This window comes from Glandiceps talaboti, chromosome 11, assembly GCF_964340395.1.
Source record: "Glandiceps talaboti chromosome 11, keGlaTala1.1, whole genome shotgun sequence".
Classification (NCBI taxonomy): domain Eukaryota; kingdom Metazoa; phylum Hemichordata; class Enteropneusta; family Spengelidae; genus Glandiceps; species Glandiceps talaboti.
Genome location: NC_135559.1, coordinates 22,478,471 through 22,496,350, shown reverse-complemented (window position 1 = coordinate 22,496,350; position 17,880 = coordinate 22,478,471). Strand labels below are relative to the sequence as shown.

Below are 17,880 nucleotides of genomic sequence, written 5' to 3'. Positions count from 1 at the left end.
TGGGCCAGCGATTCTTATTTACAATATCAAAGTTACAATTAAACTGTATACGGTGAACTACTACTTTCAACAGTTACAATCTAACTCAAATGGGTACACATCATGTGGCAATGACCGTTTTTGATTAACATGAGATTGGTAGATTTGCCAGTTATGTTTTACATCTAGCTACACGTGGACAATAGGAATAAAAATGAACCATGAAAGATGCCACGACTGTATTTTATCTACCACTAGTGCACTGTCTGTCTGTCTGTCTGTCTGTCTGTCTGTCTGTCTGTCTGTCTGTCTGTCTGTCTGTCTGTCTGTCTGTCTGTCTGTCTGAAGCATGCTCAATAAACGCATCCGATCAATTAAGTCTTCTGCTTGGAACTGTTGTCAGAAACTTTAATGAAAAGCAACTTTAAAAATAATAATTCGATTTATTGTTCATGTCGACGACGTCGCCCCGGGTTACTGTCATTGTTATCTCCTTCCCGTCCCCGTTCTCTAGTATCACGGTTATTTTCACAAAGATTCATACGTTTTTCAATTTGACGTGGTTTTAATGATCCAACTAGTTTGTTTATTTGCCGATGACAATCCTCTCTGCAGTTTTCAGACAGTTGTGTTTCTTTACGTTTTAATTTCCTGAGACGATCTGCAACAAAAGAGATGTACACATGAATATACTATCATGATTTATTTATTATAAGTATTTCATCAGACAAGCTAACTAGATAGGTGTTTAACGATATTTTCAATAACTAACAAAATCTTCAAGCTAACTAGATGGGTGTTTAACGATATTTTCAATAACTAACAAAACCTTCAACTTTATCAATGTCATACTGATATAGTAGTGATTCTCCATCTCTTCGGATATTAGGGACTTTTTATAATGTTTCAAGTTGCATTACTCGTAAAATAAACAGTCAGAAAGGAAAGCTTAGAGAGTGTTTAGGCAAACATGATCTACAGAATCAGCAATGCTATAATTGGTTCTTGAATCTCAATGTACGTGTTTCAACTATTGCTAATCGTTAGTGTAGCTTGTAACTGTTGACTGTGTTTTGAAGTCCTTGATTTATGTAGTCTGACGTTTAAAGTCAGGATAGTTTTTAAATTAGTCATTTATGGCGGAATATGGACATAGGTAATTAATAAAGCCATGGTATCTGGTGTCTTTATTTTCATATAGGTTCAATTTATGAATGGCTGTCGGTATTTCTACATAGGTTCGTGTTATTCATACTCTTTTTATAAAAAAAAATGAATTCAGTATTACTTACGTTCTGTGCTAGCACCAGCCAACTCAAACCTTCCCTGTCTGTCCTGTTCTCGTAACTGTACAAATTCCTCAGCTGACAATTTCTCAATTTCGAAATCTTTGACTTCCCCTGAAAATTTAGATTGAAGAACGCATATCAATTAATGTTGTAAGTCTAATCATCTGATTACAACAAGTTTGAACAAGTTGGTGAATATTAAATACTACACCAATCGTATTACAGAACACGAATAGCTATAGCTAAAATTATGTAGGCTTGGTGTTTCATTCATGGGACATAACATTTTTACACACATTCAGACAACTATTAATGAAAAATAAACAACAACAGACGTTTGCAGTAAGTTTGACATCGACATTGGCATATACCTTATAAGTTTGATGGGCAAACAATTGATAGTGAGTAAACTAGTACATTGGCATATACCTTATAAGTTTGATGGGCACACAATTGATAGTGAGTAAACTAGTACATTGGCATATACCTTATAAGTTTGATGGGCACACAATTGATAGTGAGTAAACTAGTACATATACCACTGATACTGAATACATTTATCACTTTATTGTTTTATTTACTCACAACATTATAATCTGACCGCTACTATAAATATCATTTCTACTTTTTGTTGAGATACTTCAGCAAATAACAGAATTAGTTGTAAATGTAGTTTACTACTACGTTTAGAAGTGTACTAACAATCAGTGACTATCCACAAGTTTAAGCTAGGCCAACAAAATATATAACTTTTTAAGTGCCTCTGTAGTGTGTGACATGGTGCCTCTCTAGTGTGTGGCATGGTGCCTCTCTAGTGCGTGGCATGGTGCCTCTCTAGTGTGTGGCATGGTGCCTCTATAATGTGTGGCATGGTGCCTCTGTTGTGTGTGACATGGTGCCTCTGTAATGTGTGGCATGGTGCCTCTCTAGTGTGTGGCATGGTGCCTCTGTTGTGTGTGACATGGTGCCTCTGTAATGTGTGGCATGGTGCCTCTCTAGTGTGTGGCATGGTGCCTCTGTAGTGTGTGGCATGGTGCCTCTGTTGTGTGTGGCATCATGCCTCTGTAGTGTGTGACATGTTGCCTCTGTTGTTAGGTTTGGGCTAAACATGTCTATGATCTTGTACAGAACATAATATGCCATGAGTGAAACACCAAACCAAAATCATTTTCCATGTATTTCCATATCCTATATTTCCAGTCGATAATAGGGTTAATTAATTTTACATAGCCTGAATTACATATATTGCATTATACGCAGCATGCCACACACTCAATGTCTTACTTGCAGCAGCACTAACAGAAAATCTAAAAATGCATACATACATACATACATACATACATACATACATACATACATACATACATACATACATACATACATACATACATACATACATACATACACACACACGACCACCATAAAACAATTAACTATTATACTATTATTGTGACTGCCGTAAAACAACTATCGTGACTGCCGTAAAACATTTACCACCGTGACTGCCTTAAAACAACTACTATTGTGACTGCCGTAAAACAACTACCGGACTGCCGTAAAACATTTACCACCGTGACTGCCGTAAAACAACTAATATTGTGACTGCCGTAAATCAATGGTGTTATAATTCATAAAGTTAAAAACATATACTTAGTACTTAGTCTAGTACTTGCCTCCTTCTAATATGAATTTATGAAGCTCAATAACTTTGGCTTTCAAGTTATCGATAGCAAATTGAAGTTTTCCAGTGTGTTCCATTTGTTCTGCAGAGTTAGGAGTATATTCATAAACTAATAACGTTTGACGATCCATTACACATTCTTCAGCTTCTTCCATTTCCTCCACCACTGCGCCGTCTGCGTCATCTACGAGAGAATTTAAAGAGAAGAAAGACTTTACCGACTTCGTCAACTAATACCAGAGTCTTTTTGGCACCAATCAAAACTTTGGTTGCATTTGTCTCTCCCAGATATACCCAGCCACCTTGATAAAGTTCCTTGACTCCATGCTGGTATAGGTTATATATTGTTGATTAGATTTGTAACCTATACCATTCTGTGTATATTGAGCTATTACTAGTAAAATAACAATTGCATTGAGATTATGCTGTCAATACATGAACTTTAATTTAGCTTGGATATAGATTTATGACGTGCGTGATCACATACCTGGGCAAGTTTTACAGCACTGTCCTCGTAGTTTGACTGGACTGTCGCAAGGAAGTTCATCGTCTGCTGGACAAGTAAGACGTTCACACTTCGTCTTGGTATTCTGTGAATAAAAAGTCAACATCTCGAAAAGTTAATTAACTTCAACGTTACCTTTATTTAGAACCAACTTTCTTTTAAATTCCACAACAAAATATAAACGTCAACAACACTCAAGTATATGAAATCAACGTTTATCATGAAATTAACTTGTACATGAAAGCATCTATTAGGTAAGTAAGACTTATCGATGGTGGTCGTGTTTGGTTCGATCACCCCCCGGGGGTTGACAAGTAAGACTTACTAATGGTGGTCGTGTTTGGTTCGATCACCCCCCCCCCGGGTTGACAAGTAAGACTTATCGATGGTGGTCGTGTTTGGTTCGATCACCCCCCCCCCCCCCGGGTTGACAAGTAAGACTTATCGATGGTGGTCGTGTTTGGTTCGATCACCCCCCGGGGGTTGACAAGTAAGACTTATCGATGGTGGTCGTGTTTGGTTCGATCACCCCACCCCCCCCGGGGGGGGGGGGGTTGACAAGTAAGACTTATCGATGGTGGTCGTGTTTGGTTCGATAACCCCCCCCGGGGGGGGGGTTGACAAGTAAGACTTATCGATGGTGGTCGTGTTTGGTTCGATAACCCCCCCCCCCCCCGGGGGGGGGTTGACAAGTAAGACTTATCGATAGTGGTCGTGTTTGGTTCGATCACCCCCCGGGGGTTGACAAGTAAGACTTATCGATGGTGGTCGTGTTTGGTTCATCCCCCGAGTTCAACCTATTAAAGATAATTATCCGTAATTTGATGACGTTGTGTGTTCAGAGTTAATTTGGGTTGGATCGGGTGGGCATGGGCAGGGGTGGAGTGGAGTGGGGTAGGGGTAGGGGTAGGATGAGGTTCGTCATTCTTAAACCAGCAGCGTCAGTATTTGGACGTCGATGTAAGGACAGTAGACAAAATACAGGGGGCTTAGGCTTCATTAGTTATGTTTACGAAAATAAATCTAAGCAAGCAAGCAAGCAAACAAACAAACAACTAATAAATAAATAAATAAATAAATAAATAAATAAATAAATAAATAAATACTGACAAAACAAATCACAAATCACTATCGTGATGTTTCTATGTAACATGAATTACTATCCAGTATACGAAATGGTCACTATTGTGGTATGTACCATTTCACATATTGTGGTATGTACCATTTCACATATTGTGGTATGTACCATTTCACATATTGTGGTATGTACTATTTCACATATTGTGGTATGTACCATTTCATATATTGTGGTATGTACTATTTCACATATTGTGGTATGTACCATTTCATATATTGTGGTATGTACCATTTCATATATTGTGGTATGTACCATTTCATATATTGTGGTATGTACCATTTCATATATTGTGTTATGTACCATTTCATATATTGTGTTATGTACCATTTCATATATTGTGGTATTTACCATTTCATATATTGTGGTATGTACCATTTCATATATTGTGGTATGTACCATTTCATATATTGGAATACATAATATAGTAATTCTGTTGTATAAAAACATCGTTGTTACTGATTTTTAGTTGAAGTTTTGTTCGTATTTCTTAATTTCTGTTCATTCATTCATTTATTTATTTATTTAGTTTTTTCGTTGTTTTTTTGTTTTCGTAAATATAGCTATCTAAACCTGAGCCACCTGTAGACAAACTCCTCGAATCATATAAAGGTTTACTTACCTTGCATGTACACAGTATACAGTTCATTCGACCAAACGGGAACAAGTATGGATTCCAGGAGTCCCCATGACCGTAAATTTGACCATTCGATAAACAATCTGTAAGTTAGATATGATGATATAGATTATGAGTATATGTATGTATGTATGTATGTATGTATGTATGTATGTATGTATGTATGTATGTATGTATGTATGTATGTATGTATGTGTGTGTGTGTGTGTGTGTGTGTGTGTGTGTGCGCGCGCGCGTGCGTGCGTGCATGCATGCATGCATGCATGCATGCATGCATGTATGTATGTATGTATGTATGTATGTATGTATGTATGTATGTATGTATGTATGTATGTATGTATGTATGTATGTATGTATGTATTGTCTGCCAATAAACTTACACGGAATATCAAAAAGACAAAGACAATGATATTTAGCACAACGAAGAAATAATATAAATGTTAAAATTGACGATGTACAGATTGATTGATTTAAGTACCTAGGTATTCACTTTTCCTTGGTTGGACCCAATGATATCCTAATAACCCCATGTTAACAAAACTATCACTAAAATATCACAGAGATTAGGAATTATTCGTCGCATCAGAATTTGTCTTCCACAGCAAATAACAAAAATGCGTATCGAATCAAAGGTGTTAAAACGTTTTGATAACAGTGACGTAGTGTGGTCAAACTGCTATCTAGATTCTGGGGTCTTTTAAATAGGGCGGGAAAAATCATCCTTCGGTGTCCAATCCGAACTTCATCATCTAAAGTTAGGCAGACATTAGGATGGCCACCTCTCAACAAAATAATAACTGAAGGCTCTCTTACACGATGTAGTTTGACAATACAATTTATAGCACCTTACCTCTACTATCACTTTCACGTGGTTCTTGCCAGTCTTTACGAGTAGACGGACCAGCAACCCATTCAGATACATCTTCCCCCACCTCATCCGACTCACTACTATCCTCTTTGCTACTTTCACCTGTAACTCCAGAAATTGGTCCCGATAGTATCACCTCCCCCTTTAAAACATCAGCAAACAAATGCTCCCTTCTGATTTGTTTATTCGGTGTAGTCGTTGTTGTTTCCTCCAAAGTATCAGAAGCAATGTCATAGTAATCGTATTCCCATTCTTCACCGTTATCTACAATAGAATTACATCACATCAGTCACGAGTCATATCAGTCACGAGTCATATCAGTCACGAGTCGTGTCAGTCACGAGTCATGTCAGTCACGAGTCGTGTCAGTCACGAGTAGTATCAGTCACGAGTAGTATCAGTCACGAGTCGTGTCAGTCACGAGTCATGTCAGTCACGAGTCATATCAGTCACGAGTCATATCAGTCACGAGTCATGTCAGTCACGAGTTATGTCAGTTACGAGTCATATCAGTCACGAGTCATATCAGTCACGAGTCGTGTCAGTCACGAGTTATGTCAGTTATGAGTCATATCAGTCACGAGTTATATCAGTCACGAGTTATATCAGTCACGAGTCATATCAGTCACGAGTCGTGTCAGTCACGAGTCATATCAGTCACGAGTCGTGTCAGTCACGAGTTATATCAGTTACGAGTTATATCAGTCACGAGTCATATCAGTCACGAGTCATATCAGTCACGAGTTATATCAGTCACGAGTCGTGTCAGTCACGAGTCGTGTCAGTCACGAGTCATATCAGTCACGAGTCATATCAGTCACGAGTTATATCAGTCACGAGTCATATCAGTCACGAGTCGTGTCAGTCACGAGTCATGTCAGTTACAAGTCATATCAGTCACGAGTCATGTCAGTCACGAGTCATATCAGTCACGAGTTATATCAGTCACGAGTTATATCAGTCACGAGTCATATCAGTCACGAGTCGTGTCAGTCACGAGTCGTGTCAGTCACGAGTTATATCAGTCACGAGTCATATCAGTCACGAGTCATATCAGTCACGAGTTATATCAGTCACGAGTTATATCAGTCACGAGTTATATCAGTCACGAGTCATATCAGTCACGAGTCGTGTCAGTCACGAGTCGTGTCAGTCACGAGTTATATCAGTCACGAGTCATATCAGTCACGAGTCATATCAGTCACGAGTTATATCAGTCACGAGTCATATCAGTCACGAGTCGTGTCAGTCACGAGTCATATCAGTCACGAGTCGTGTCAGTCACGAGTCATATCAGTCACGAGTCATATCAGTCACGAGTTATATCAGTCACGAGTCATATCAGTCACGAGTCATGTCAGTCACGAGTCGTGTCAGTCACGAGTAGTATCAGTCACGAGTAGTATCAGTCACGAGTCGTGTCAGTCACGAGTCATATCAGTCACGAGTCATATCAGTCACGAGTCATGTCAGTCACGAGTTATATCAGTCACGAGTCATATCAGTCACGAGTCGTGTCAGTCACGAGTCATGTCAGTCACGAGTCGTGTCAGTCACGAGTAGTATCAGTCACGAGTAGTATCAGTCACGAGTCGTGTCAGTCACGAGTCATGTCAGTCACGAGTCATATCAGTCACGAGTCATATCAGTCACGAGTCATGTCAGTCACGAGTTATATCAGTCACGAGTCATATCAGTCACGAGTTATATCAGTCACGAGTCATATCAGTCACGAGTCGTGTCAGTCACGAGTCGTGTCAGTCACGAGTCATATCAGTCACGAGTCGTGTCAGTCACGAGTCATATCAGTCACGAGTCATATCAGTCACGAGTCGTGTCAGTCACGAGTCATATCAGTCACGAGTCATATCAGTCACGAGTCATATCAGTCACGAGTCATATCAGTCACGAGTCGTGTCAGTCACGAGTCATGTCAGTCACGAGTCATATCAGTCACGAGTCATATCAGTCACGAGTCATATCAGTCACGAGTCATATCAGTCACGAGTCATATCAGTCACGAGTCGTGTCAGTCACGAGTCATATCAGTCACGAGTTATGTCAGTCACGAGTCATGTCAGTCACGAGTTATATCAGTCACGAGTCATATCAGTCACGAGTCGTGTCAGTCACGAGTCATGTCAGTCACGAGTCATATCAGTCACGAGTCATATCAGTCACGAGTCATATCAGTCACGAGTCGTGTCAGTTACGAGTCATATCAGTCACGAGTTATATCAGTCACGAGTCATGTCAGTCACGAGTCATATCAGTCACGAGTTATATCAGTCACGAGTTATGTCAGTTACGAGTCATGTCAGTCACGAGTTATATCAGTCACGAGTCATATCAGTCACGAGTTATATCAGTCACGAGTTATATCAGTCACGAGTCATGTCAGTCACGAGTTATATCAGTCACGAGTCATATCAGTCACGAGTCATATCAGTCACGAGTTATATCAGTCACGAGTTATGTCAGTTACGAGTCATGTCAGTCACGAGTCATATCAGTTACGAGTTATATCAGTCACGAGTCATGTCAGTCACGAGTCATGTCAGTCACGAGTTATATCAGTCACGAGTTATATCAGTCACGAGTCATATCAGTCACGAGTCATATCAGTCACGAGTTATATCAGTCACGAGTCATATCAGTCACGAGTCATATCAGTCACGAGTTATATCAGTCACGAGTTATATCAGTCACGAGTTATATCAGTCACGAGTTATGTCAGTTACGAGTCATGTCAGTTTCAAATTACCGGTATATCAGTAACGAGCCATACACCAATTTTTTAAAATAAATGTATGACACACAGTCATGTCGATATAAACGAAGATAATCTACGATGTTGGTCTTCAAAACATAAAATCCCGATTCAATATGGACTAATAGCGACAATTATAAAATGCTGACTAGTTGAATTTAATCGGGGTGTGGGGGTTGGAACACAATTACTTTGATTCCTCAGCCACAACAAAATGAACAATGATATTTGAGGCTGTATATAATATTGACCAACTGATCAGTTGCTAGCTTTAAGAATTACATGATATGTTACAGATTTTATTGTTTGTCTTGTGAGTCAAGGCATTAGGGTAAATTCATTTTAGTTTGAGATAGGTCTAGTTTTATTAATGTTGTCTCCGTTAGCATTAATTTCGGCTCATTCCGTATATTTCTAAAACAGATTGGCCTATTTTCATCCAACAATGTTGTCGGGATAATCAAATGCATGCTGAGAATACTTTCAAGTACCATGATGGCCACAAGAATTCGGTCAAAATCAATAGCAGTGACTGTGGTTTTTTTTTAGTTGAAAACATGTAAGACAGATATGTGAGACAGATGTTATAGTATATAGACATTATGAAATGTCCATTTGTGTGTGTCTATATATATGAGACAAATGTCGTGAGGACTGGTGCGTTCAACTTCCACATTAAGCACTGTACAGACTTGTAGTAGTTACAAGACTGGTGTAAATTGTAGAACAAGGGATAACAATAGATATGTTTACCTGGACACACAGGACAACATGAATCGGGAAGGACTATTGGGTTAAGACAGCTAATCACTGGACACGTACGAAGAGCACAAAATACTCTAGCATCCTATAAAACAAACAAAGAGTATTTTAAAAAACCAAAAAAAAACCAAAAAAAAATTGTCTTGTCATACAAGTGAATATGTTCGTCTAAAGTTTTGTATGGCGTGACGAAATGGCCAATCATATGCACGGTACTGTAAACGAAATGGCCAATCATATGCATGGTACTGTAAACGAAATGGCCAATCATATGCATGGTACTGTAAACGAAATGGCCAATCATATGCATGGTACTGTAAACGATTATGACCAATCATATGCACGGTACTGTAATCGATTATGACCAATCATATGCATGGTACTGTAAACGATTATGACCAATCATATGCACGGTACTGTAATCGATTATGACCAATCATATGCACGGTACTGTAATCGATTATGACCAATCGTATGCATGTACATAGTACTGTAAATTAGAAAGTATCGCGAAACAAAAACGCAAAAATGATCAGAGACTAAAATGTATTCTTGTACATTAACACAATGTACCAGTCTGGTAATTAGTAAAATTTTGTCTTTGAGAACTAGCTGAAGACTGTAAAATGGCACAACTTTCTTGCATCGAAAATAGCTAGGTTAATTAATTATTGGCTACTATCATTGCAATGTAATTTTTTAAAATATGAATTGATTTAAGAAACTCCATTACATTTGACAAATGTTAATAGCTAGTATTATAAAGTATAGTCACAAGTCACACTGCACTCATCACCACGTACCTATCACTACACGTACCTACCACTACCTGCCTACAATGGTCTTTTCAATAGATATACCATAACACTTATTTAGGACGGCGACAGACTCTACTTCACATTTTCGGGATTAAAGTTGATTCTGAGATACAGCAATTTGACAAGTAGGTGACGTGGCGCCTTGGCTATGATATAGTAGAAGTGATAGTACACTTTACAGAAATTGTAAAGTGCATGGATAGGTGGAATTGGAAGAATCTCGGAAATTCCCGACGTTTTCCGAACTCAACGAATGTTGCATCAAAACAGTATTGTTCGGTCGATTGGCTACGTTGAAAATCAAACAGGTTGTTGTGTTGATGAAACTTTTGAACGCCGAATTTCGTATTTGCAGGCAAGGTTGGTTACATTTGAAACAGTGCAGATTTGCATCCAAAATCAATCACTTTTGCAAGTTGTGCATATTTTAAAACCCTACTGTACAGAATCATATAATATGTACTTACTGAGCAACTACACTGAACGCACTGGTCATTACGTCGTGAGTTGAATATACCTTCAGCCGAGAAGAGTTCACCATGTTGGTACGTCAGTCCCTTGTATTCACATGGTTGATTGTGACTGTCTGTCAACCCTGGTCTATGCCCTTCATTCTCATTATCTGAATTGAAAAAAACGATACCAAGGTCACATAAACATCGTGTTAGACTGACCTCTATACAATCAAAGCGTGAAGGTCTTATACTAGGAGTATACATGTATATGTATATGGCTACATTGCTGAGAAGGTTTTGTACTAGTCGTGTATAGGTATAGCCCGGCTACATTGCTGAGAAGGTTTTGTACTAGTCGTGTATAGGTATAGCCCGGCTACATTGCTGAGAAGGTTTTGTACTAGTCGTGTATAGGTATAGCCCGGCTACATTGCTGAGAAGGTTTTGTACTAGTCGTGTATAGGTATAGCCCGGCTACATTGCTGAGAAGGTTTTGTACTAGTCGTGTATAGGTATAGCCCGACTACATTGCTGAGAAGGTTTTGTACTAGTCGTGTATAGGTATAGCCCGGCTACATTGCTGAGAAGGTTTTGTACTAGTCGTGTATAGGTATAGTCCGGCTACATTGCTGAGAAGGTTTTGTACTAGTCGTGTATAGGTATAGCCCGGCTACATTGCTGAGAAGGTTTTGTACTAGTCGTGTATAGGTATAGCCCGGCTACATTGCTGAGAAGGTTTTGTACTAGTCGTGTATAGGTATAGCCCGGCTACATTGCTGAGAAGGTTTTGTACTAGTCGTGTATAGGTATAGTCCGGCTACATTGCTGAGAAGGTTTTGTACTAGTCGTGTATAGGTATAGCCCGGCTACATTGCTGAGAAGGTTTTGTACTAGTCGTGTATAGGTATAGTCCGGCTACATTGCTGAGAAGGTTTTGTACTAGTCGTGTATAGGTATAGCCCGGCTGCATTGCTGAGAAGGTTTTGTACTAGTCGTGTATATGTATAGCCCGACTACATTGCTGAGAAGGTTTTGTACTAGTCGTGTATAGGTATAGCCCGACTACATTGCTGAGAAGGTTTTGTACTAGTCGTGTATATGTATAGGGCTACATTGCTGAGAAGGTTTTGTACTAGTCGTGTATAGGTATAATCCGGCTACATTGCTGAGAAGGTTTTGTACTAGTCGTGTATAGGTATAGCCCGACTACATTGCTGAGAAGGTTTTGTACTAGTCGTGTATAGGTATAGCCCGACTACATTGCTGAGAAGGTTTTGTACTAGTCGTGTATAGGTATAGCCCGACTACATTGCTGAGAAGGTTTTGTACTAGTCGTGTATAGGTATAGTCCGGCTACATTGCTGAGAAGGTTTTGTACTAGTCGTGTATAGGTATAGTCCGGCTACATTGCTGAGAAGGTTTTGTACTAGTCGTGTATATGACTATGTATAGGGCTACATTGCTGAGAAGGTTTTGTACTAGTCGTGTATAGGTATAGCCCGGCTACATTGCTGAGAAGGTTTTGTACTAGTCGTGTATAGGTATAGCCCGACTACATTGCTGAGAAGGTTTTGTACTAGTCGTGTATAGGTATAGCCCGGCTACATTGCTGAGAAGGTTTTGTACTAGTCGTGTATAGGTATAGCCCGGCTACATTGCTGAGAATTAATCCATCGTTAGCAGGATAGGATTGAGTTTGTAGTACTCTAGGACATATTTTAGAAATACTGCATAATGTACACTATGTCACGTCTATAGGTACATACTTCTGTCAACGGTGATGTAAAAAAAATTGTTTGCTTAACTTGATGAAAAGGTTTTAGCTTACTTCTGAATCTGTCACATCAACTGAGATCTCGGGAATTGTTTGAAATTGTCGTTATTCATCATTGTAACCGTAAATGACGTCATGATCACGTTAGGGGTATATAGCTAATTTTAAAAGTAGCTCGGAAATGCAAAAAGTAGCGGTAATATCTAGGAACGGGACTCATAAATCTGCCCAAATGACACAAAAATACAAACACAGAGCAAAACGTGACCTGAAAAAGTGACCGGCAAACATTACGGAGTACTGCTGGTTGTTTTTGCCTGCTGTCGGCTCTTATTTAAATCCCTGGGTCGCACTACAGACCATCATGATATACTTAGAGTACTAATACATGACAACTGGTCACGTGACGACTGGTTACGAGTAGAACAATCATGTGATATACAAGTGACGTCTAAAATCTGCACTTTAGTTCGTAGATTACAACGTTATAGGCAAGTAAAGCTATGAAAATTATTTCTGTCGCATCGTATCGTATCGGCAATTTGCCATACAACTGTCATTTCAGGGTCTTCGATACCACGATACTACCAATTTTATGTTATGGCGCAGAGGTCTGGGGCCACGGATGCCATCGAAAAGGTTCAAAGAAAGTGGTGTATAACTTTCCTTGGTGTCTCCTATAATACTTCTAATGAAGCAGTTTTGGGCGAATGTGGCCGACTACCTGTGTACTTTCATACTCTAAAGCGATGCATAAACTACTGGCTGAAATTAATTGTAATGCCAGATGACAGGCTGCCAAAACAAGCTTACATGATGCTGTATAAACTAGACGCGTTCGGCAGACACACTTGGGCTACGTCCATAAAGAACACGCTATTTTCTTATGGCTTTGGTTATGTTTGGCTAGCCCAAGAGGTCGGCGACAAGCAAAAGTTTATAAATGAATTTACCACTCGTGTGTCAGATATCTGTAAACAACAATGGCGTACCAGTCTGTCTCAGAAACCAAAACTGCGCACATATATAACTTTCAAAAATATACTCGAACCAGAAAAATATCTAACTTTGAACTGCAACAGAACATGTATTCAGGCATTCGCCCATTTTATTTTGATTTCGTGTGATGTAATATAATATTTTGTGCTGAAACGATAATTTGTATATGGGCCGGAGGCCTTTGAATACAATAAACTATATTATTATTACAACGTTATAGGAGTGTTGCCAATACTCAGTAATCAGTTCAGAAATGACATTTATCGTTGTTTACAAAACATACAAATAGAGATGAAAGATGACGTAATCAATCAACGTACATATAAAACTGATACATAGATATTCCTGAGTTACTTTGATCAACAAATCAATACAAGTTTATGTATTGATCAAAGTTGGTAAAATGACGTAGTATATATTGAAGACAACAGAAGAGTTTGAACCAACCTGGACATTTCTTGCAGCATTGACCGGCCACAGACACTGGTTTAGCACCATTGCAGTCTATAACAGGACATCGTATGTTCATACACGTTACCAGTCCCTGTCGATAGAACATGACAGTGTTGAATGTCACTGCAATATGACAGTGGTGAATGTCACTGCAATATGACAGTGGTGAATGTCACTGCAATATGACAGTGGTGAATGTCACTCCAACAGGACAGTGGCGAATGTCACTGCAATATGACAGTGGTGAATGTCACTGCAATATGACAGTGGTGAATGTCAATGCAACATGACAGTGGTGAATGTCACTGCAACATGACAATAATCATAATTGATAATAAAAAAGCCCTTATAGAGAGCCATATATCCAACAATTGTTCATAGACGCTTAACATGAACTATTGAAAAAAATGACATGACAGTGGTGAATGTTACTCCAACATGACACATGACAGTGGTGAATGTCACTCCAACATGACACATGACAGTGGTGAACGTTACTGCAACCACCATACAAATCTACGAATGTACTGTCAACTTCGTAGTCACTAAACCCACCCACTCAAATTTCTCTATCCATCAACCATCAAATATTGACAAACAACAGTCGTTTCTTCTGTCTTTTAATCTAGCCCACGCCACTGTAGTCTGTGCAAGACTGTCCGATACAGATCTAAGTGTTCTTACCTCACGACACGTACACGTGATACAAGTCAGATATCCCATTGGTTGTAAGAACGGATGCCACGAATCGCCAGATGAGTAAATTCTTTCGCCAAATGAACAGTTATCTGGGAAAATAAACAACATCCACAAATTACGTTTTGCTTTAGGTAGTGCAGTAACCAAATGAACAGTTATCTGGGAAAATAAACAACATCCACAAATTACGTTCTGCTTTAGGTAGTGCAGTTACCTGTTCTTGGTTTTAATTGGATCACCTTAGAGACATATGTGTCTATAGTCGATAAATCATAATACACGTACATTGTAGGCAATCGTATAGTAAACACTTCCAGAATACATCGACTGTATATTGACAATAGCCCCGTTCACACCGGCTCAAGTATTAAAGCTCCTATCTTTGCTTACAGTCAGGGCTATGATCTCAGTGTCGACGTCACGTTCACTAATTGTAGCAGTAAATTTAGTTTATATGAAGTTTGCATCGTCGAACCACTGTGACAACCATTTTCTTGGTGATTTTTTGATTTGCCACAGTCCCTTGTGAGTCAATCCATGGGTGTTCTTGGACAATCTAATTGAGTAATTAGCTATTTTAGAAGATTTATAAAACAATGTACCCTAAGACCACTAAGTAGCAGTATTAGGAGTCTTTTACAATTACAGGGGATGAAGTTTTATGAATGGTCTAAAGAATAGCTTTATAATACGAAATTATTTGGTACTGGGACATCCACGGATTAGCTCTTAGCTTACAAGTGACAATGTTTGTCTCCGAGTTGCAGTCCGCCTATGTTATCAATTGGTTCCATTCATTGCTTAAAAATTCTGAAGGTAATAAAGACCCAGTAGGCGATACTCCCAAGTCAAGATGCCACCATCAAGTAAAGTTGACCACCTGTGTGTCGCGATGTCGCGATTCAGTATTGGTATGTGTCTCGTTGACACAGAGATTGACTAGTTGTTGCTATCGACGCCACGGACTGTCATCTCATGGTTCCTGTAAGTCGTTTGGTTGCCAGGTAGACCATAGACAGTCCACTGTCTATGGGTAGACCAAGTCAGCCTACTGGCCGACACCACCGACTGACGCCAACCCCCATTGGTCGTCTCGTCTCAAATGGATTGTCTATATTAGTTCCCTGGAACCACGTACGACGATTCTGCGCATGTGTTAGTTATCGAAGTTCTCTGACAAATAATATTTTCGATGGAGGTATTTGAATTCGAGTTCATACATTAGTATCTGAAGACTCTATGAGAGAAGTGTCGCCATGGCTACGTACATCTCATAATACTCACTATAAGAAAATGTTTCACGTACACATTTCATGTAAAATACTGGGCAATATTAAATTTACCATGACAACAAGAAAGTGAGTTTGTCATTGCCAACTAGGCATATGCATTGGTTCTCTATTGTAGTTGCCTTCACTACACTGTGACTTCTTTTACTTGATTCTTACATGATAGGTCTTACTATACGTGTAGGTGTGTCTGCTTTGTGCACTGTGGTCTGCCACACACCGTACAATGAAAAAGGAGATTTGCTATGCTTTGTTCGTGAATGTACACTATTGTCACCTTTTGGGTAAACAGTACATAATGTAAATATATCAAGTAGTTAACTAACATTGCGTACTTTCACCGACTGTATCGACTTTAAAAACTCTGTGGATATTTTATAGTGTCTGTCATTTGACTGAATATTAATAATGTGCATAGTCAACCGTTGAACACTTGTTATAAAACTATAAATCAAACATAAAATACGTACCTTTATGACTCTGCTTAGACCTTGCTTCGCTCTTACTAACAAGTAAGATTACAGATAAGAATACAACCAGTGTTTTCATCTTTCTAGTCACCTGCTTTATAGAAATAAAAAAAACCTATGAGATAGCAATACACATGGAAATGTAATGGAAAAGTTAGACCAATGTCACACACATGGAAATGTAATGGAAAAGTTAGGCAGAGAAAGGGAAATATATGGATAACATTTTATTATCAAACTTCTCAATGTTTGAGAAAAAAATGGGATCTGACGAAACGTTGGCGACGTAATTCACTTTTCATACCCAAAAGACATTTCCTGCTATAACTGCTATTAGATAAAGAAAATGGAAAAAACAATGAGACATGCGTATTTTTATTAAAGAAAGACAAAGCAACAAGATAATAGATAAGGAGCCTTACCTGATACACTTGTCGAAACTTGTTCGTGGAAAAACCAAGCAATGTTATTGGACCAAGTTTGGTTAGCTGTGGAACACTCTAAAGATCTTGATGCTGGAGATGTAAGAAGTGATGTTAACAGTTCGGTTGCAGAGTTCGGAATGTCTTGTTGAGGGTAAAGCTACTACGAGTAATACTACACTTTGGACATACGTCAGCTATATAGCAATCTGTGTTTAGGACTGTGCGCCACAGATTGGCAAAAATGGTAATTATGCCCATTAAGGTAAATTATCACCTTTTGGACTCCACTTTAACGAGACATGACTGTGGAATCCTTGCCGAATGAGAAGACGTGTGGTGGTTGGCGACGTATGGACTGTGACTTCGTTTACCCCCATGCATTTGATTTGTTTGACATTGCCCCGCTTAGTATGTACACGTAGGTAGGGAACCAAACGTTTTACTTTAGACAATCAATGTTTACGATCCCTCTATGGACCGATGCGTATTACGCCTGCTTAATTCTCAACGAGGGGAGCAAAACCTACAAGTTTTCATCAAAATGCCAAACAAAGACGTTTGAGCACAGCATACCAACTCTCTAGTATCTACGGGTCAGACCAATCGAATTTCCTATATTGGTTTGAATTGAAGTGAAATCGTTGCAGTATTGGTGATTTTTCACTGATATTACATTCAATATTTACTATGTGTGTTCTCGTAGGTTTCTGAAATGACGTATAACGAGAGACTAACGAAATATGTATAAAAAATTAGTATAATGACATTCAAGACTTTACCTCCAAATACAAGTGGTAATGGAACTACCAAATGACAAGTTCATTTTGGAAATGGCCCGGTCTCCTTGTTTTAAATTATGTTCTATATAACGG

The 17,880-nt window shown here is 39.0% G+C and overlaps 1 protein-coding gene across 1 annotated transcript; it reads right to left on the bottom strand.

Moving 5' to 3' along the window:
• Positions 1-422: 422 nt before the first annotated feature.
• LOC144442163 (chordin-like protein 1) lies at positions 423-16,662 on the bottom strand. Its single transcript, XM_078131431.1, has 11 exons — positions 16,584-16,662; positions 14,810-14,913; positions 14,126-14,216; positions 10,912-11,066; positions 9,618-9,711; positions 6,077-6,358; positions 5,212-5,309; positions 3,437-3,539; positions 2,942-3,133; positions 1,272-1,379; positions 423-640 (listed from the first exon to the last, which is right to left on the bottom strand). The coding sequence occupies exons 1-11, from the start codon at positions 16,660-16,662 to the stop codon at positions 423-425; spliced, it is 1,524 nt and encodes a 507-aa protein (XP_077987557.1).
• Between the last annotated feature and the right edge of the window lie 1,218 nt (positions 16,663-17,880).